The 21,877-nt window shown below is 41.6% G+C and overlaps 1 protein-coding gene across 1 annotated transcript in view; it reads left to right on the plus strand.

Moving 5' to 3' along the window:
* DOCK2 (dedicator of cytokinesis 2) overlaps positions 1-21,877 on the plus strand; it is a 443,859-nt gene that overhangs the window by 106,627 nt on the left and 315,355 nt on the right. The window contains exons 23-25 of the mRNA XM_017849424.1: positions 5,834-5,942; positions 17,051-17,121; positions 18,930-19,036. Of these exons, the coding sequence (XP_017704913.1) occupies positions 5,834-5,942; positions 17,051-17,121; positions 18,930-19,036 (287 nt within the window). The remainder of the gene's footprint in view (positions 1-5,833; positions 5,943-17,050; positions 17,122-18,929; positions 19,037-21,877) is intronic.

Below are 21,877 nucleotides of genomic sequence, written 5' to 3' on the forward strand. Positions count from 1 at the left end.
AAGATTCAATGGTTCTTTTTGTAAAGTCACTAATGTACACTTATCTGAATAGAGCAAATTATTGGCTCAGGGGAAGGAACACCAGCCAAGTCACCTTGGTTTTAGGGCTTGAATAGAAAAAGGTTAGAGCCAGGCTTCTAACTTCCCTCCGACAGTCCCATAGCATCATCCCCTGGGTAACGGATGCCTCCCAACCCACTGACTTGCTTTTGTTCCTGGGGTCATAAATTATTTAGCTGCCAGTTATCTCCCAGAATGTTTTACTAATTTTTTTTTTTTTTTTTTTCCGAGATGGAGTGTCACTGTGTCTCCCAGGCTGGAGTGCAGTGGTGTGATCTCAGCTCACTGCAAGCTCCACCTCCCGGGTTCACACCATTCTCCTGCCTCAGCCTCCTGAGTAGCTGGGACTACAGGCGTCTGCCACCACGCCTGGCTAATTATTTTGTATTTTTTATATAGTTAGAGTCGGGGTTTCACCATGTTAGCCAGGATGGTCTCCATCTCCTGACCTCATGATCCACCCATCTCGGCCTCCCAAAGTGCTGGGATTACAGATGGGAGCCACCGTGCCCGGCCCTTTTACTCATTTTTATCTCCAATGCGGTGCCTGGCATGTAGTAAGTGCTCAGTAAATGGTAGTTGTCTTTATGAAGATGCTGATATCTTTCTTCTTACAGTTCAGGAAGCAAAAATGGGTGTATCCAAAAGAAAAACGATATGATGTAGTAATAGCTAACATCTATTGTTGACTATGTACTAGACACTGCTAATGGCTTTACATGCGTTGTTTGATTTTCGAGCAACCTTGTGGGGCTAATACCATTTTACTAATGAGAAACCTGAATCTCAGAGAGATTAGGTACCTTAGCCAAGGTCACCCAACTAATAAGTGACAGAGCAGGGCTACAAACCCAGGCAGTGCTGCCTAAACTTCTCTATTGCCTAGAAGAGGCAGGGAAGGAATCAGAGGGATGGATGCCTTCAATGTGGAAGTGATTGAGGTACAGAAAATGAAAGAGGGTCAGGGTGTTAGAATCCACCCCTGGATTCTAAAGGGAATCTTCCCACTTGCTTTCTGCAGCCTGAGGTTGCTTTGGTTAGATTCTGCTCCCCTGGGATGCTAGCCTGAGGTTGGCATCTCGGTTTTAGGCTGAGGCTTTATGTACCTGCGTGGAAGAGGTGGTGCAGAGCATTGCACACAACATATGGGGCTCCATTTGCATTTAGTGAGTGCTCAGCTGTGCACAGTGTCTCCTTAATGAATCACATGCAAGCCGAGCATCGCTATATTTATCCAAGCCCTGGGAGCAGGAGTGCTGGCTGTGGTCGACTTGCATGCCCCAGAACAGTGCCTTGCAGGTTGTTCCAGTTTTCCTTGTGGTCAGGGCCTTAGGGCCCTTCAATAATTTGTTCCCTGCCAAAATCTGCTGGTTTCTGAAGTATCTTTCCAGGCATTCTAGGCCAGAAAAAATGTTTACATCCTGAAACTATAACAGAGACCAAGCGCTAAAAAAGAGTCTGGAAGCTACATCTGCTGTGCCCTTGACTTCAAGGCCGCATTTGAAGAATTGCAGACAGCTCAGGCATTTTTATTTTCTTTTCAAGTCTTTCAAGGGGGGTCCCGCAATGCTTAATCACCCTGCTATCATCACGTTACTTCTTCCTTATAATCTAAAACCCTTATGAATATTTTTCCTTATTGACTCCTTACTTGAAATATTTCTTTTTATAGCTAGGCATTGGTGGCATGTGCCTGTGGTCCCAGCTACTCAGGAGGCTGAGGCTGGAGGATTACTTGAGTCTGGGAGTTTGAGGCCAGCTGGGGCAACATATTGAGACCCTGTATCTTACAAAATATTCCTCTTATGCTCAGATCAGAGAGTTTGCCCAAATAATCACTTCTGTGCTTAGGAATCAAGAACAAGAATTTCTAATGTTTACTTAATGCTGATTAAATGCCAACTACAATAATAAGCACTTGAAAAGAATTATCTCGTGTTTTTCACCTCAAAATAACCATTCAAATGAGCATTAGAACTACATTTTTTCAGGAAGAAAAGTAAAATTTCAGAAAAGTAATTAACTGAGGCCACACAGCAAGTATATGGAGGGATCTGGCTTGATAGCAAAGTCCTTTATATGAAATAGATTTTTCTTTCCTTTCTTCTTCCCAGCTGTGGTCATGTCCTGTGACTCTTCTTCTCATTCCCAGCCATTCCTCAGCTAAATAAAAAAGTAAATATTTTAAAAATATAGATCACTTTTAAATACTATGTACCATATATATAAGAGAATATTAAAACACACACCACATAATATATAATTAGTTTATGATTTATATTTAAATTTGTATAAATTTATAATTTTAAATTATAAATTTAAAGATTATATTATATAACATTATATATATATAAATAATTTTCCCCATTTTCCTCCTAGAATTGTTTTTTATCCTTTATAAGACTTAGGCAGGTGCAGGATATATTTTCATCCCTGGACTCCAGTGTGGTGTCAAGCCCCTTAACTTGTGACATGGATAGCAGAGAGCAGATTGGATTCCCACTGGGGTGGAGGCCCCTAATCATGGCTTCCTGGGATTTGTGTTATCTGCCTTCCCCTGTTAGATGATGAGAACACAGAAGAAGAATACCTGGTTCTAGTTCAAGCTGTATCACTGGCACAGTCTCGTGAAAATCAAATTTAGTTTCCTACAAAATTTAACGTCGAGCAGAGAGCCTTGGTTTAGTCTTACAGACTAAAATTCTTTTTTCCTTCCAGCTCAGTCACATAATATTTACAAGCTGGTGAAGCCAAGTCACTTGCCCACTCTGGCCCTCAGTCTCTTCATCTGTACAGTAAGAGCGAGAACTAAATGCTCACCAGACTTCCCAGCAGCTCTTGGTATCAAACTCAGGGGAGCTGCAGGAAGAAGCTGGCTCTACTCTGCCAAGTTCTGACTATCAAGGGTTTGCAATGAAACCAGCCGGGCCTAGTCTAGGCAAAAAGGAGAGTTTATCATAAAGATATTTGTGCAGCTCATAAAATCCAAAAAAAGTTAAATAATGAGACACAGAGACGTAGGGAACCAGGACAGCCTCAGGGATCTCTTCAGCAGGAGCTCATGACCCTTCCCTCTGGAGTGCTGCCATTCAGATGACTCCAAAAAAGTCTGTTTTTATGTTTCTTTTTTAAAAATGACAAATTCCAGAAGGAACACTGCCAGGGGGCCATTCAGTTATGGAGGGCAGGGTTGGACAGACCAATCAGCAGGAAAGTGTTGCTGGAGTCCAGCCTTGTTGGAGGAGCAGGTGGTTCCCAGGAGGACCTGGGCAGAACCCCTCACCACACACACAGGTACACCCTGCAGAAAGAACCCATGTGTCTGTACATACTTGGGCAGCCAGGTCTGGGTGTTAAATGTGGGTGGGAGACACAGTGGGCAGGCTCAATACTCTAGAGCAGTAGCAGCCATGGTGATGCAGTTCATTCACCGTTTTCAGGCATCTGTGCCTCATGGAAAGAGTAACAGACCTCAAGGCAAAAGGCGTGGTGGGTGGACTGTCCGTTAGGGATTGCTGGTGACTGTGGGCACAAAGAAAGACAAACGGTGTGATCTCATGGGGAGGCTGACCACCAGCACCATGCTGGATTAAGATCCTGTCTTTTCAGCCAGGTCAAGGACAGGGTACTCTGGTCCCATCTTTTCTACTTTGATGACATCTGGGCAAGTTTCAACCTCTTGAGAGTTTTTCTGTTTCCTTACCTGTGAAGTGGGAATGAGGGCAATGATAATCATGCTACTCTTCCAGTTGACAACAGTACGGCAGGCGCTAACATCCGCTGGGGCCAGGTATCCACGCTGAGCGCTTCCCATGTGGGTCGGTCCTCGCAATCCTCTGACACTACTGTTACAGTTTACACTTTGCCCAAGGCTTCTAGAAATTAAGGAGGCAGTAAAATGTAGAGCAAAGCAGTGTGCAAAGAGACTGAGAGGCTGGGCTCAGGAGCCGATGGCCAGTTTTGAATTCTGGCTCTGATACTCACTGGCCTGGTGTTCTCTGTCATGTTGCATAAGCTCCATTAATCTGTAAAGTGGGTGTGATACTAGTGCCTGCCTCATGCTGTGGTTGTGAGGAGTGAGTGATTTCACACAGATTCAGGAAGGTGCCTGGAGCAGAGTGGTGCTCTGTAATGTTTGCGCTGTTTGTAATAAAGTGCCTGCTGGGCAGTGGGGATTTGAACCCAAAGCAGCTTGACTCTAGAATACATACGCTGTGGCAGTTATCTCTCGTGGCGGGACAAGAAGGCTCAGCAGTGAGCAGTGTAAAAGCTGGGGTGGGGGCGAGTTTGCAGAGGGAGCTATGGAGCTAGGGAGAGGAAGAGAATGAGGAGCCCTAGGCACCTGGCTACTTCATTACTCCTTGTCTCTGTGACCTTGAGCTGGACCCAGAAGGTCAGCAGCAATTGCGAGTCCCCGTAACCAACGGGAACATTCAGCACTGACTTCACTTATGCTTCTTACTTCAGGAGGGCTTTAGAGAGGGGTTAGTTAGAAAAAGAATGAAAGAAAGAGAGACAGAGAGTGACTGAGACAGAAAGAGAGTGATGAAGTCAGGGGGTGGGGGTGGGGTGGGGAGAGAACTAGATATAAAGACATAGAGGCCCAAGGAGAGAAAGAGAGTGATTAACACTCAAGAAAATAACCAGAAGGGGCACACACTTAGAGCCAGAGAAATGAAGTAGAAAGAGGGAATAAGGCTGAGGGGAAGGATGGGGATTTTGCAGAGACAGCGCTGAGGGGTCCGTCACTGGCTGGCCTGCTCTGGTTGAGAGGTAAACAAACCTGTTAAGTGTGTCAGTGCTTTATCTAGGAAACCACCTTTGCCAAGGCCAGGGCGCACTGAGGAGCTTTTTGAGCATTTAGGGCTGTGACAGGAGAGACTCTCTTTATCTGAATTGGAGACAGGAGCGCTCTTCTGTACATTTCACACTGGATACCACAGATTAGGCTGCGGATATTTCACGGTTGGTGATAAATGCTTGTTTGGAGAAGCCTTGAGCTGAACAACACTCCTAAGACTGGGGAAGGGGTTGATAAGAGGCAGGTACCTGGAGACTGGTTTTACATGAGGGACTGGTTCTATGCAATTTTACACTTGTATATTAGCATAGGCATTGAAAGTCCCTAGAAGGATACCCATTAAAACGTTGACAATAGCTAACCTTCCTGGTTGGATTAATGAGGAGTCTCACCTCCTAAGTTATGTATTTCAATTAGGTTTACATGTTTAACAGTGTAAGTACTTCATAATCAGAGAAACAAAGGCTTAAGATAATAAGTACACTCCTGAAATGAGGGCAGGGAAGGCAATGGCCCTTGACATAAAATGGATTGTTGGGACTCATCCGACAAGCAGACAATGGGTGGTGGAAATGGCATTGCATTTGAAAATATTTCTCCTTGATGTTTCCAAGATACTTTGAAAATCTGATGACCACAATGTTTTTCCTCTGATTCTTGCAGAAGGATGAAATTATTAATGTCTCCTCAGCTCAGACAAATTTCCTTCCTTTGGGGTTTCCTTGGGGTTTAAAAAAATACAGCAGAAGGCGTATGCCCTGTTAGTTGGTGGGTTTCTGTTGGGTATAGTGGATGTGAGGCTTTAACCTTGAGAGAATGATGCACGCAGCATCTGCAGAATCCTCTCCTCCTTGAAGTCCCCACCTCCTACTCCTTTTTGTTTTAAGTTTCAAATGAAGTTTGTGCCTAGTACACACTTTTAAATGTATTGTCTGTTAGCTTGAGAAATGACCCAGATGTATCTTATTTCAGGCTTTATGAAGGCAAAGAACAGATGGAGTTTGAAGAATCCATGAGACGGCTCTTTGAATCCATCAACAATCTGATGAAAAGTCAATACAAAACTACCATCCTTTTGCAGGTTGGTTTATGCTACAATAAAATCTGTCTTTTCCTTGGCCATCCAGTAAATAACAGCATGCTAAGATAATATCTTCTTTTGCTGAAATATGCAAACTTGTGTCCAGTGAAGGCCTGGGCTGGCCACTTGGTTAAATACCAAGGGCTCCTCAGGACAAGAGACAATGTATTTATTGTTTGCTTCCCATGAAGGTAGCAGTGCCTTCTTTTAAAATAGCTCTGAAATTTTTGTTACCTAGAAGGAAATTAGTCAAACCGGATCCACTTCCGATGGAGAGAATAGTTACAGTGGCAGTCTCTTAAACTGAGTCTCCAGTAGTTTAATTCTCGACAACATAAAGGCAGGGACTCTTTTGGGATTAAAGAGGGCTCCTCAATAAACAAGAGGTACTTTGGAGAGAATGAGTCCTCTCATGTGTGGTCCATGATGCTAATCTGTGAAGTCTGCAAATCTTTGAGAAACTGTGAGGCCTAGCCCTGTGTTTGGGAAGGAGTTGAGCAGCCAAGAGTCTGAATGAAGAGGCTGTTTCAGGGAGACTTCAGAACTTTCACAGAATGCTCTTGCAGGCACTGGGGTGCAGGTGGGGAAGCTGGGAGTGCCTGATGTGTTGTGAATAAAGGAAGCCCATTTATCTAAATCAATGAGTTAATGCAGATTGCTGCTGCTTTTTTTTTTTTTTTTTTTTTATTAAATTTTTTTTTTTTAGTTGCTAATTTAAAGATCCATTATGCCTGGGATGCCCAGGCACTGGTTAGAATTAATGAGGTACTAGTGTTTAGCTAGAATGAAGGTGAGGAAGCAGAGGCAGAAGTCAGCCTGGGGAATGTTTGTTTCTCACACTATGGATTCCAGACTGTGCACGTTAGAATCGTGTGGGGATCTTTAATAACTTCTGATGCCTGGTTATAACCACCAGACTTTCTAATTTAATTGGTATAAGTGTGACCCAGGCCAGGGGATTTTAAAAATTCCCCAGGTGATTTTACTGTGAAGCAAAGTTTGAGAACCACTCTGCTGACGGCTTCCTTTAATTTAACAAAGAGTGGAAACCCGTGTGTTGAGGAAGGCAACTGTCTTATTCATCATGTGTCTTCAACACTCAGAATAATCCGGATAATTCTAACATTTATTCTCCTCAGAATATGTATCTATATTTCTTGATCTAAGTGAACAACTGAATGTCCTAACACTATTTGGTCATGTGTAACAAGGTTAGGAACACAAATACTCTCCTCTACAATCCACTAGTAAAATATACAAAAAGCTTCTGTTTTATGATGAGGTAAAGGAGGAAGAGATATGAAAGATTAAAAGTGATTTAAACCAAACTATGGAACAGGCTTTATATTTCATGCTTTGCATGTATTACTTTATTTCACCCTCTCAAAAATCCTCTAAATTACACATTAGGCCTCCCATGTTATAAAAGGATAAACTGATGCCCAGAAAGCTGAAACAATGTGCCCAAGGCTACATGCCCACATCTCTCTGGTCAAAAGCCAAAGCTCTGTCTCCTGCAGCAAATCTCAAAGTCTATAGAAGATTCCTCGTGTGGGATTTGCTGACATCACAGGGACTTGACCCCTCTGCCCTCATCATTATGTTCTCTTCACATGGTACTGCTCTCCATATTAGAATATAACTTGAAATTCTTCTTTGATAACTTTTCAACAGCCATATAAATAGGTGGAAAGCATCATTGGTTTTATGAAAATCCCTGAGGCTAAATTTGACCCTTAGAGCAAATTGAAAAAGAGATGAAACCCCTTTCTATGTCTCTGAGGTGGAAATCTATGAGAAGAAACCAATATAATCTGGCCTGAATCACAAGGTAAACAAGGAATTTCTAACACAGCTAGCTACCTGGACAAGAAGAACCTCAGTAAAAAGACTTATGCCAAAACCATAATAATCGTATTAGTTCTCTAATCCTAATATTAGGGTTATTCTGAGTATTGAAAACACAATGATTAGTGTGTCTTCAACTCATAATCATTTATTAGTTGATGCTTAATAGCTATCTGTTGAATTAATTAATGTATAACACTAGGGATATGTCTTAAGGTTTCTATTTTATTGATGAGGCAATTGAAACTCAGATGGTTGAAACAGCTTCCTCCAGGCACCATTGCTGAGAGGTGGGATGGCTCAGATTCATATCTGTTTCTGCCTGGCTCTAAAGACCGTACTCACTGCCACGACATTAGCCTGTTCTTTCTACTGTTTCTTTAGCCCCTACTGGGGATCGGTGTCTTCCCTTGGGTTAGTTGGAACTTCATTGTTTTAGTTTTCATTTTCCCTTACCCCCGGCTGTTTAAAAAACAAACCAAAAACGTCTTCTTCATATTCCTAACACCCTCATCATTCTCTGACAAAGGGGACAGCATGAGGAGATGCAGCAGGAGCCCCCACCAGCCACTGCATCTGTATCACCTGGAAGCAACTGAGCCTCCAGTGAGCAGCCACACAGTGTTGGGATATCCAGAGAGAGCCAAGAATGACCAGTTGCCATGAGAGGGGCTATAGGGTTGAATCAGGTGTGAAATCAGCTCCAAGGAAGCTGAAGTGTGAAAGAACAGAAATGATGAGCAAATAGATAAAGCCAGTTTCTCATCCCAGAGGAGAAAGGCACTGATGCCCCAAAGAAGTTGAGGTGCCATGGAAAGAGAGAAGAGTGGAAGAGAGAATAGGTCATTGTGGAGCTACTCTTTCTAATTTCAGCACCTGTTTCCCTGTGATGGGCTACAAATGTCTTCGGGGAAGGAACAAAGGGAGAGAGAGAGAGTAAGAAGGCAGGGAAAGAAAGAAGGGAAGCAAAGAGGAGCAAGTGAGCATTTGCCGCTCTGAAGACATCTGGTCAACAGGAATGCTCTTCTTTATCAGCTGTGTGATCTTACATTGGTCACTTCTCAATGCCTCAGTTTCCTCATCTATAAGATTTCATTGTGCGGGTGAGGATCAAATAAACATTCTCCGCAGAAGAACAAGTTATAAAATGCTATGCAAATGCAGTGAACTCATATGATTATTATGGGTTTGGCATAAGTCTTTTTACCCAGGTGGTTCTTGTCTGGGTAGCTGTGTTAGAAATGCCTTGCTTTCCTTGTAATTTGGGCCAGGTTTGTTGGTTTCTTCTCATAGATTTCCACCCCAGAGACATAGAAAGGGGCTTCATCTCTTTTTCAGTTTGCTGTAAGGGTCAAATTTAGCCTCAGGGATTTTCATAAAACCAATGATGCTTTCCATCTATTTACATAGCTGTTGAAAAGTTATCAAAGAAGAATTTAAAGTTATATTCTAATATGGAGAGCAGTACCATGTGAAGAGAACTTAATGATGAGGGCAGAGGGGTCAAGCCCCTGTGATGTCAGCAAATCCCACACGAGGAATCTTCTATAGACTTTGAGATTTGCTGCAGGAGAGAGAGCTTTGGCTTTTGACCAGAGAGATGTGGGCATGTAGCCTTGGGCTCATCAGTTCAGCTTTCTGGGCCTCAGTTTATCCTTTGTAACATGGGAGGCCTAATGTGTAATTTAGAGGATTACTGAGAGGGTGAAATAAAGTAATATATGTGAAACATGAAGTATAAAGCCTGTTCCATCGTTTGGTTTAAATCATTTTTAATCATTTATACCTCTTCCTCCTTTACTTCATCATAAAACAGAAGCTTTTTGGGTATTTTACTAGTGAGGATTCAGAAGGCAGGTTATTTGTGTTCCTAATTTTGTTACACAAGACCAAATAGTGTTAGGACATTCAATTATTCAGTTAGATAAAGAAATATAGACACACATTCCTGAGAGAATAAATCCACAAGACGTGACTGTATGAAAACATGCATGGCAAAGTTTCAGCTAGTGAAATAGTACGAGGTGACCGGAGTCTTGATTCTGAGCCTGCATGGGGTGTGAGCTATTAGTAACATCAGCCGTAAGTGCCGGGTGGGTGCAGAGGATACGAATGCCCATGGTTGATGTTCCTGGTTCAAACTTTTCACATCCAGCTGGGTAGCGGCTTATGTTGGAAACCCTCATTTGTGAGCAGCTTAATTGTGAGTAGAGCAGATCTGGTTCAAATCTCAGCTGTGTCCACTGTGAATTCTGAAACCTAAGCAAGTTATTGCCCGTCTCTAATGCTCACCCAGCTTTTGTGAGTTGCTTTCTGTGGTTTTTCTTATTGTTCTGAGCTGGCATGGAAGCAGCTCACCAAGACCAAGGAGAATTGAAAGCCAGTTGTTCAGAGAGGAGCAATAAAAACACTTTCCACTGATTGGGTACCCACCATGTTCCAGGCATGGAACTGGGCTCTTCACATACAGTGTTTTAAATCCCGCCAGAGATCTTCAAGGAACCACTATCCTCAGTGTCCATAGGAGGCTCATAAAGTTAAATAGTTCATCCCAAATTATACGTATTCATAGAGCTGGAGCTAGGATTTGAATCCACCCAGGTCATCTGCCTCCAAAGCACTATTCTTCTGTATGCCACAGGTAGGGTTTAGGCCAGGGGTTCCCATGTGTTTTCAACAATGGGCCACATGTTCGGAAGTCCTTATGTGTGCCAGCCCTGTAAGCATGTTGATAAAACTGATGGCAGATTCAGAGGGTCAACACCAGACACTTGTAAATTAGATAGAGCTCAAATGTGAGTAGAAGGCATATGGTGATGTTGTGCAGGCCAATTTGTCCCATTCTCCTTACGATCCATGGTATTTCATAATGCTCCAATTTGATGGCGCAAGTGGAATTAAATGAACAGCTTGTATTGAATGACATGCTCTCTTGGACACTGTGAATGCCACTCATGCTAATGAAGCCACTGGAGTATCCAGGAGGGCAGGGGACTCTGCCATTTACATCCCCAATGTCTGGAACAATGGCTGCCACACAGAAAGTACTCAAATATCTACTGTCTGAATGAATGAATGGATGAATGAATGAATGAATGAATGAATATGGCTGAGTGCAATGGTGCATGCCTGTAATCCCAGCACTTTAGGAGGCTGAGGCAAAAGGATCTCTCAAGCCCAGGAGTTCAAGACCAGACTGGGGAACATAGTGAGACCCTGTCTTGACAAAAAAATTTAAAAAAATTAGCTAGGCATGGTGGCCTGCCCATGCCTAGTGATGTATGCTTGTGGTCCCAGCTACTCAGGAAGCTGAGGCAGGAGGATCACTTGAGCTTAGGGGATCAAGGCTGCAGTGAACTGTGATTGTGCCACTGCATTCCAGCCTGGGTGACAAAGAAAGACCCTGTCTCCTAAAATAAATAAATAAATAGTGCTGGGCACTGTGACTCACGCCTGTAATCCCAGCACTTTGGGAGACTGAGAAGGGCGGATTACAAGGTCAGGAGTTCGAGATCCGCCTGGCCAAGATGGTGAAACCCCGCCTCTACTAAAAATACAAAAATTAGCTGGGTGTGGTGGCGGGCGCCTGTAATCCCAGGTACTTGGGAGGCTGAGGTAGGAGAATAGCTTGAACCCCGGAGGTGGAGGTTGCAGTGAGCCAAGATCGCGCCATTGCACTCCAGCCTGGTGATAGAGCAAGACTCTGTCAAAAAATAAAATAAAATAAAATAAAATAAAATAAAATAAAATAAAATGAAATAAAATAATTCATTTTGTTTAGTTTGATGTTTCAGTGTTTATTAAGTGTCAAGTGTTGAGCTAAAAGCTTTACATATATTGTTAGCTCAGTTGATCTTTTTAACAACAACCTTATAGGACAAATAGTGTTTTCTATTTGGACAAATAGTGTTTTCTTAAAAATTTTACTCTAATTCCATGATATACATGTGCAGAATGTGCAGGTTTGTTACATAGATATACATGTGCCATGGTGGTTTGCCGCACCTGTCAACCTGTCATCTAGGTTTTAAGCCCCGTGTTATTTATTAGCTGTTTATCCCGATGCTCTCCCTTCCCTCGCCCCCCACCCCCTGACAGCCCCCGTGTGTGTCGCTCCCCACCCTGTGTTCTTATTGTTGCTCTCCCACTTATGAGTGAGAACATTTGGTGTAAAGCAGAGGTACAGACTATTTGTCTTTGCATGTAGTCTTTATCTCTGCTTTGTAAATGAGGAAAATGAGGCTTAAAGAAGTTAAGTGACTTACCTTGGCTGAAAATTAGTAGATCTTGGATTTAAATTTTGGCTGTATAAGTCCAGAGTTTGAGTTCTTAATCACCACCAAGCAACAGCATAATTTCATTAAGACCCAAGTCTTCTGGCAAAACGCCAGGTGGATAAGACTCAGGGGTCCCTATAAAGTTGAGTTACTGAAAGGACGGAAGCACACATATTCTAGAACCTGTTGATCCCTTTCCCTTCAGTTTACCTGAGAGATTAGTGATGATGCTGAATGTCCTGGGAGAGCTGCATTTATTTTCCCCCAGGAACAACTCAGCATCTCAAAGTAAACTACCTTCTTATGGTCATGCTATGGGGAATTCCTGCGACATCGTTTTTCCAGTTTCCATGGACCTTGATCATCCACTGCTCGGCTAAAATAAGAAGATTAAAAATTGATGGGAATAGTACTTGTTTTGAATGCCTGTGGCTCTTGAATGAGGAAGATGTCTGGTAGCATTCTTGCATAACTGTGTATCATTTCAAGACATGTTCATTTTGGCACCAACACTGGTCACTCTGATTGAAAGAGAGAGAAAGGGAGGAAAGAGAGAGAGAAAGAGTGTGAGAGAGAGTGGGAAAGCCTGAGAGCACTCAGCAGACAAGTCCCTTTGAGTTTGGAGGCATGCTAGTTTGGTTTTGATTTTTGTTGTTATGTTTAAACACTTGCTGTTTTCTAATTCTGGTGAAGTCCATCTAGATAGCAGTGATGTCAAGTGTCCTCCCTTGATTTACCTCTGGGACAGTAAAACCACTATTGGTTGCTTTGGGTTTGATTCTCTTCTTGAGGGATGTACCTGGCCTTTGGCAGAGGGGTTCAGAGTGGATGATTAATCTAGGAAATTTACTCAGTGCCACATGATCACCTAATTGGTGAGATAGCAAACATTTTCCTGTTGGCCTTTCTTGCAACCCCTATAGATGTGGTAATGAGGATCCTTAACTTAAGGGATGTCAGAAGAACTGCATTTTATTTTCAAAAACTATTCTTACAAAGGGTAGGGGAAGCTCTTTTTCCACTTCCTCCTCCAAATTAGCCTTCTCGCCCCTGCTGAATCCTCCCCACTTGCCGAGATAGAATGCCTTTGCTACAGTGTGATGGACAGTAGTGGACATACTGGGTAAGAGCCAGCTGGACAGAGCTGGGTACACATCCTTGCTTTGCTACTCATTAGCTACGTGGCTTCTGGCAAGTTATTTAACCTCTCCATGCCATAGTTTTCTCATTGGTAAAATGGGATTAACAATTTCCACTCACAGAGTTGTTCTAAGAATTAAATGAGGTCATGCATGTCAAGTATTTGGCATGTATACAGTTCCCAATAATGCTTCCTATTTTATTATTTATTATTTATTTATTTATTTTTGAGAAAGCATCTCTGTCTGTTACCCTGGTTGGAGTGCAGTGGCAAAACACAGCACACTGCAGCCTCCAGTTCCTTGGTTGAAGTGATCCACTTACCTCAACCTCCTGAGTAGCTGGGACCACAGGCCTATGCCACCATGCCTGGCTATTTTTTTTATATATATATTTTGTAGAGATGAGGTCTTACCATGTTGCTTAGGCTGGTCTTGAACCCCTGGGCTCAAGTGATCAATCCCTCGGCCTCCTGAAGTGCTGGGATTATAGGCATGAGCCACCATGCCCAGCCATGATTCCCATTTAAAAACCCTATAATTTGTAATCATATTATATGTGTACATGTATATATGCATCACCTGTATGTTTATGTGTGTATGTATATGTATGTGTGTTTTAAGTATTACACACAATATATACACAATATAGACGGGAATGAAAGTAATAATGATGTAATATTATTTTATGAAGAATGGTAGTAATAATGAGAGTAAAAACGATAGAACGGCTGGGCGCGGTGGCTCCAGCCTGTAATACCAGCACTTTGGGAAGCTGAGGCGGGTGGATCACCTGAGGTCAGGAGTTTGAACCCAGACTAGCCAACATGGTGAAATCCTGTCTCTACTAAAAATACAAAAAATTAGCTGGGCTTGGTGGCAGGTGCCTGTAATCCCAGCTACTCAGGAGGTCGAGGCAGGAGAATTGCTTGAACCTGGGAGGCGGAGGTTGCAGTGAGCTGAGATCACCCCATTGCACTCTAGCCTGGGCAACAAGAGCGAAACTATGTCTCAAAAAAAAAAAAAAAAAAAAAAAAAAAAAAAAAAAAAAGTGCTTGGACTAGCCTTTTTTCAGTGCACATGCCTCAGTATATGGTATCCCTTTAGATTTTAGAGGTTGTAAATTAGTCACCTCCGGGAGAAATGCAGCCTGCATTTATGTTTGATTTGTCTAGCAAATCAAAGCATTAAATCAAAGTGTTAAAACAATTGAATAGGAATAACTGAGTCTTTAGGCAGAGAATGGAATCCACACACCTCATCACTTCCCACTGCCCTGTCCTCATTCCATATCACATCTTTCTGTTGCTTGCCTAGCCCTGCAGTCATCTGATTTTGCTACATCTGCTTGATGTTTCCTGATAAAGATGGTCCTTGACCAACTAGGTTGGAATGCACTGGATACTGTGACTGCCTGGAGGAATGTCATAATGCTTCTTAGCATATTAAAATTATGAAAAGTTCTATAGTTAAAAAAAAAACTCACTGGTTTATCTTTGCTTAAACCAATGCTATCCAAAATTTTTTGATTGCAAACTCTTTTCCCCTACAGAATACCTAGCACCATCCTATGGGACAAGAGGTTCCAGCAGAACATAGTTTCAGAGACAATGGCTTTGGAATGTTCTTTTATCTTATAATCTACATTTAAAAGAATAAAGAATAAATCTCTAGATACAAAATCCAATAACTATAAAGAAACAGTCTGACAAATATGACAGCCTACAAATTAAAATCTTTCTATGCATTGGAACAACAGGATAAGTGGGAGAAAATTCTTTTAAAATGTGTTACTGTAAAAGGGTTAATATTATTGATGCATGAAAAATTTTGTAAACCAATAAGAAAAAAAACCCAAAATAAGAACAGAAAAAGGATATGAACATGCAATTTAGTAAATATAGATGTTCAATAAATATGGAAAAGATGCCCAACCATACTAGCAACCAAAGAGTTGCAAATTACACATCAGATCAACAAAAATCTGCAAGATTGTATGTCCAATGGTAGCACGGTTATGGGGAAAGGAACAGTTAGTTAAAGGAAATTGGTTACTCTATCTTCTAAGGTAATTGACAATCTCTCCTAAAATTTATATGTCTATATGTTTTCATGTACTAATTCTTCTTTGAACAATCTATTCTACAAGGATCTTTACAGATATACAAACAGCATTTTTTTTTGTTTTACCACATATTTATAAAAAAGAAAAACTGGCAATAGCAGGGAGCCTATTAGCAGGGGTGGGTTGAAGAAGGTATAATGTATCCATTTGAGCAGTGCTGGGCAGTGGTTAGAAACGAAAAGAATCTACTCTATGGGAAGGCAGGATGCCACTGGTGTGCAGTTAACTACAAAAAGCAAGTTGCAGAGCTGTATATTTACATACACACACATACACACACATGCACGTATACGTTCGTGCATAGAAAGCAGTCTAGAAGGAAATTCACCACAATGTTAACTAACAGTGGTCCTCCCCTTTCTGGGGAGGAGAGATTGGGGCTGAGAGGAGGATGTGATATAGGACTTTGGAAACCATTTTCATCCTAATGCCTTATCTGGTATGAATGTTTTCACATCGAACATATAGTATTGACTTTTTAAAATTTAAAAATTATAAACAACAGGAAAAAAAAAGGATGAAGGCATAGAGAGACAGAGAGTTGCTATTTGAGTAAGGTGGCCATGTAGCTTAAGGGTTACAAGAAATGTCTGTAAGTGCAGCCTGCCTGAATTTGAATCCTGGCTCTCCACTTGCTAACTTTTCAACCCCAGGCTAGTTATTTAATTGTGTGCACCAGAGATTCTTTATTTATGAAAATAATATTTCCCTTGCAGGGTTGTAACTAGTAAGATAATCTATTAGCGGTCTTTGGCACAGAGTCTGCCCTGTTGTAAATTCTTAGAGAATAATCGTAATCATTATTTATGTTAAGTAAGAATCTCAGTTGTATATGGCTAGGAGGAAGATTTTCTTTAGGAAAGTAATTTTCACGATTTTTACTTCAGTCTGATTGTTAAAGGGTGATACATGTTAATAACAGAACACCTAGAATATATAGAAAAATAAATAAAAAATGCATACTTCCATTAGATTCTTAAACATTATTATTTTCCATTCATGTGACTTACAGTTCTTTCTGCTGAAACTGTTGTCTGCCCTGCTGCTTAGCAAGTGGTGTAGGTATGCAGCGGATGAGTATGGCTCCTAGGTCTGGATGCATCAGTTATTTGAAGAGAGGAACCAATCCACCACAATACTCAGCTTTCCCAACCCAGCTAGTGGACCAAGACATGCCCACTATTATTCACAAAGTGGTCAGGGAGAGGAAATATGAATAACTTGCCACCAGCAGAGCAATTCAAGTATACCATCTTCCATTAATAATATAAGTCACTATTTATTGAGCACTAAAATAGGCCTGGTGCTCTGTTGGATGCCTCACATATATTATTTTTAATCTTCACAATCCTGCAGAACACATATAACTTTGTCTGTTTCACAGATATGTTAATGTCTGAGAGGTTAAGTGTTTTGTCCAAAGCCACATGGCTGATAAGGTATGGAAACAGAATTTGCAGATCTGTAAAACGACAAGGTCTGTGGTCATTCTAGTCTGTGTTATTGCCTCCTTGAAGACAGAAGTTTTGACTTCACTTTTGTATCCAAAGAAGTCCGTGCTTACGTTTTGGTGTACATACAGAGGCTTGGATCAATATTGTAATGTCCAGGATGCAGGGTCATTCTCCTCGGATCTGTGTCATGCTGCAAAGTACCTTCTTTGCCAGCACAGACTTGTTGATGTGAGGATCACTCATATGTATTTTACATTCCACCTAGGTGGCGGCTTTGAAATACATCCCATCTGTCCTCCATGATGTAGAAACAGTCTTCGATGCGAAGTTACTCAGGTGAGAGCTTATGTTGTACTTTCTTGGGCTCTGTTGGTAAGGCAGGGATTCAGAGTGGGAGAGGGCTCTTATGGGGAGCTCCAGATGGGCACTCAGCTTGGGGATGGAGAAGACCTGTGGCAGGGGATGTTTTCAGGGCTTCCAGTGCGGTATTTTTACCTTTTGGTTTTCTTGTGCCAGACTTTGGTGAGAACCAACTGTATACTAAGCATCCCTCTGATGATATGAAAATTAATCATATAGGTTAAAAAATTGATGTTTAGAATAAATGTTTCCATTTCACCTGGGCCTAAATGTTATTTTGGGTTCCACTCTTTGCCCTGTAGACCCCACAGTTGCAAATGGAGAACAACCTAAGCATAGCTAAAGAAATAATGGAGAACAACCTAAGCATAGCTAAAGAAATAATGGAGAACAACCTAAGCATAGCTAAAGAAATAATGGAGATGGCTTCCTTTTGCCTTCTCCTTCTTAACTATATTCAGCTCATAGATGAACACATTATTTTAATGTGATTATGCTGTTGGAATAGGGGCATTTCAATCAGATATACCTTCTTCTTTTTAAAAAATGTATTGTAGTTTACAGATAACAGATTTCAAAGACTTTTTATATTTAAATACTTACAGATTTAGAAAAGAGTTGCAAAGATTACATACAGTTATCATATGCCCTTCACCCAGTTTCCCCTAATGTTAACATTTAAATAACTATGACACATTTATAAAAACTGAGAAATTAACATGGATACAGTTCTCTTAACTGCACTCTGGACTTCATTCAGATGTCACCAGTTTTGCATGGATGTCCTTCTTCTGTTCATATGGAAGATTTTGCTAGCTCCTTCTCATCCTTCAGACCCTCAGGCTAAATGTTATCTTTTTGGAAAAGCCACCACTGGATATTGTAAATAAATAACATTTCTCCCCCAGCCCCTGTGCCATTATTCTCTGACACAGCTCTCTATTTATTTCCTCCACTGCGTACATCGCTGTGTATTGATTTGTTTGCTTCTGTGTCATTTGATGACCTCTATTAGAATGTAAGTTCCATGCCAACTGGGACCCAGTCTGTTCCCATTGTATCCCCATTTTTCTGTGCTTTGCCTGTCTCATATTAAGTAGATGTTTAATAAGTCCTTGAAAGAATGAATGAATACAGTAAGTTTATTTTGGGAAGTCAACAAGGACTATAATTTTGTTTCAGGGTATTTTGATTCTCACCGTATTTGGGAGGAGCTGTCTCCCTTTTGATGTCCCAAACTGGTTCTAATCCACAGTTTTTCATAGTATTTTAAAAATATTAGAGACTTTTTTGATTTTAAGACTTATCATAAAGCATTACTAAGCATAAAACATTTGTAAGTAAAATGGTATGGTAATGAAGTCAGAACCTTGTTTTGAACTCTTGTTTCTTTAACTTCCTAGCTGCATAACCTTAGGAAAGTTAGCCTTTCTAAACCTGAGCTTTCCAACTTATAAAATTGGGATAAGTATTGTGTATAGCTTGTAGAGTTATGAAGTTTACATGACATAATGAATGCAAAATGCAAAGTGTGTGCTTGGTATACAGTAACTGCTCAGGGCTATTGGTATTATTTTCAGATTTTTACATCTCTTTTAATGCTACTAATATTCTATACCAAGAACAACTTGTACATTTTTACTGAAGGCTTACCTTGCACCTCATGCTCCGCCCGGACTTGGGGGTTTCCCAGAGCTACAGGTCCAGGGATTGACTGTAAGTGCCATAAGGTGGGAGACATTGGTCTACCTTACCCTACCAGCTCCTCTTTTTCCTGCCCTCAGCCAACTCCTGTATGAGTTCTACACCTGCATCCCTCCTGTGAAACTCCAGAAGCAGAAAGTACAGTCTATGAATGAGATAGTCCAGAGTAACCTCTTTAAAAAGCAAGGTGAGTACACAGCACCCTTGCTGGGGTGGGGTAAGGGGCCAATAAACCCCACATCATTTTGAGGAAGTTTGGCAGGAGAGGGCAACCTGTCCAGTGACTGAAACATCTCTTTTCTCACAACTCCCTTGGTCTGCATAAATGCAAAAAGTAGAAAGTAGCTCACAACTTAGATATCAGAATCTAAATTGATTTTAGGAAAGCTGAAGTTGCATTGTTTATTTCTCTTGAGAAAGTTTAATGAGGTTTTTCTTTCCCCCCTGTATGGTTTATTATTGCTGTCTTTAACTCAAGGGGGAATGGATAAAGTTCCTTTTAGTAGAAAGAGCCTTTCGCAGGGAAGTTCTTAAAATTTTGAGTGTGTAAGAATAAACTGGAGAGCTTATTAAAATACTAATTCCTGAGACCTAGCTCGAAGAGTCAGATTGAGTAGGAATTAACATTTTTTGAAGTTTTTAGAAAAATGTAAATTATTTTGGAATAGGTAATGCATTTGCATGGATGAAAATGCAAAGGTATGAAAGAGTACCATGTGGAAAGGGTCTCTCCAGACCCTATGCATGGCTACTCCCAGTCCCTTCTCCAGTGGCAAAAGGCATATCTAGTTTCTTGTGTTTGCTTCTAGGCACACTCTGTGGATGTGGAATCAATTATGTATGTGCTATATGCTCTTTATTATTATCATGCAAATGGTAGCATGGTATGTAACTGTTCTGCACTTTGCCTTTCTTCACTTAATGGTATATATTTCTGGGAGATCATGGAACGACAGTGGATTTGCACAGAAGTTATGATCAGAGCTTCTGCTTACCCTAAACTGGTCACCATTGGGCCCCACTGGCAGAAGACTTAGAATTCCCTATTTTCAAGGTCAGTCAATTAGATGTCGATAGCTCCTCCAGATTTGATCAGGCAGGATTTGGAAGCTCATATGCATCCTCTACCTCATCTCTAGGAATGCTCTGCATGCCTCGATTTTCAAAATGGATCATGCCTTTTGCTCCATGTAAAAGAATGACCTGTTCAGAAACTCTGCATTCCTTCACTCCTATCTGTAAGGGTGAAGAAATGACTTTTCAGAAGCAGTACTTTTTTCTGTATCCTAAGACCCAACCTTTCCAACTTTCAATTTCTCTATCCACATTGGTGTCAATAATAAAATGAGAAGCAAACTGTGCAAGAAACAAAAGGTCTTAGAATTCAGAGGATCAGCCATCACCCGACCGGAATTTATTCAGGGAGTGAAGCCTGAATATTTATGCAAATTGCCTGGTAATCACAGAAATATTCAGGAACCACTTCACTGTAAAGATGTTTTTTTCCAATGCCTGGTTAACATGGTGCATCCAAAATTGCTGTCTGTATCCTATCCCCGGAGTTAAGGGTAGGAGGAGGATGTGGGGATGAAAATGTTCTTGTGATTTTAACGTTTATGTGTGTGGTTTCCTGACCCTTTAGACAGATGTGTGACAACAGATTAATCCAATACATATGTAGTTTGTTTGAGCAAGGTGGTTTTTGTGAGGCTATGGAGGCTAATTCTGGTAAGTCTTGTTGCATTTTTTGTGTGACTGTGCCTTTTTAAAGTGAGAATTCCATGGTTTTAAAGTTCTGATTTCCACCTCTAAATAAATTGCCCTTACCCCAGAAGCATTGAAATATGTCTGCCCCTTCCTGCCCTGGAAGCTCTTCGCAGGATTTCAGGTGCTGCCACTGCAGAGACAAATTGAGTCCCATCCTAGGGACATGACAAGGACGACTCTAGCTACGCGTATGGTGTGGCACAGGCAGCAGGGAGTGGACTACTTGGCTCTCCTTCATTGTTCAGAGCTGCTGTCATTGTCAGGGGCCCGGCTTGGCATCGAGGCCAGATGGAGTGCTAGCACGGGCCTGGGCTGGGCATGTGGTGTCAATCCCAGCCTCACGGAAGTCAGAGTAATGCCTTTACTGCAGCCGCATCTCCAGGGCTGGGAGGAGGCCTCTGAGGGTTAGCATCATGGCAGGGCAGGCTGGACAGCTGCTACTTCTCAGTCCTGCTGTGTGTCTGGGTTTCAGATTCAGTAAAAACCGTCTGATTAATATTAACTGACAGAAGGCCCGCCCTGGCGTTGTACACAGTTATAAAAGAAAGCAAACTTCTTACCTTTAAATACATACAGAGACCAGAGGTAGACAAAGTGTCCTTTGGGGACCCATTTCAAAGAGGAGGCAAAGTGTAATTAGTGTAGCCACACTCGGCTCACATGTGAAAGTTGTATGCCCTTACTCACAGCTGAAAGATAACTCCTCTCCCACCATCTATTTGCTAAGTGAGCCCTCTTACCAAAATAGTCCCAAAGGGAAACTTCACCTCATCCCCTTTGTTAAAGCCTCACGTTCCCAATGAATAAAACCTGAATTCATTATGCTTATCGGTGTCCATTGCCCTTGGGTGAGCGTCTCTCTTTATACTCGTAAAATAAGGTGAGTGTGATTCCTCTGGCCAAGTTTAAGCAGTAATGAAATTCCTCCTGTTATTCTCCCTGTGAAGTGTCCTGTGCCTCCGGGACGTGATTTGCTTTGAGCCTGCACTCATTTAACTGCCAGATGTGCAAATTGCCTGGAGTATTTTCAGTGACATTTGCTTGTACTCACAGCCTTGAACATTTGTATTGACATTAAGCGGAGGGGCCAGAAGGCTTTTAAGCACCTTCTGAGATTTTGGCAGACTACCCTATTGGCCTGTTGTCAGGAGGATTCTATGGAGAAGGTGGAGAAGGGTTTACTGGTTAAGGACGGTGGTTCTTGGGCCACACTAGACCTGAGTTTAATTCCTGGTTCAGCTTTTTACATGACTATATGACT

This window comes from Rhinopithecus bieti, unplaced genomic scaffold (assembly GCF_001698545.2).
Source record: "Rhinopithecus bieti isolate Rb0 unplaced genomic scaffold, ASM169854v2 scaffold_30732, whole genome shotgun sequence".
Lineage (NCBI taxonomy): Eukaryota > Metazoa > Chordata > Mammalia > Primates > Cercopithecidae > Rhinopithecus > Rhinopithecus bieti.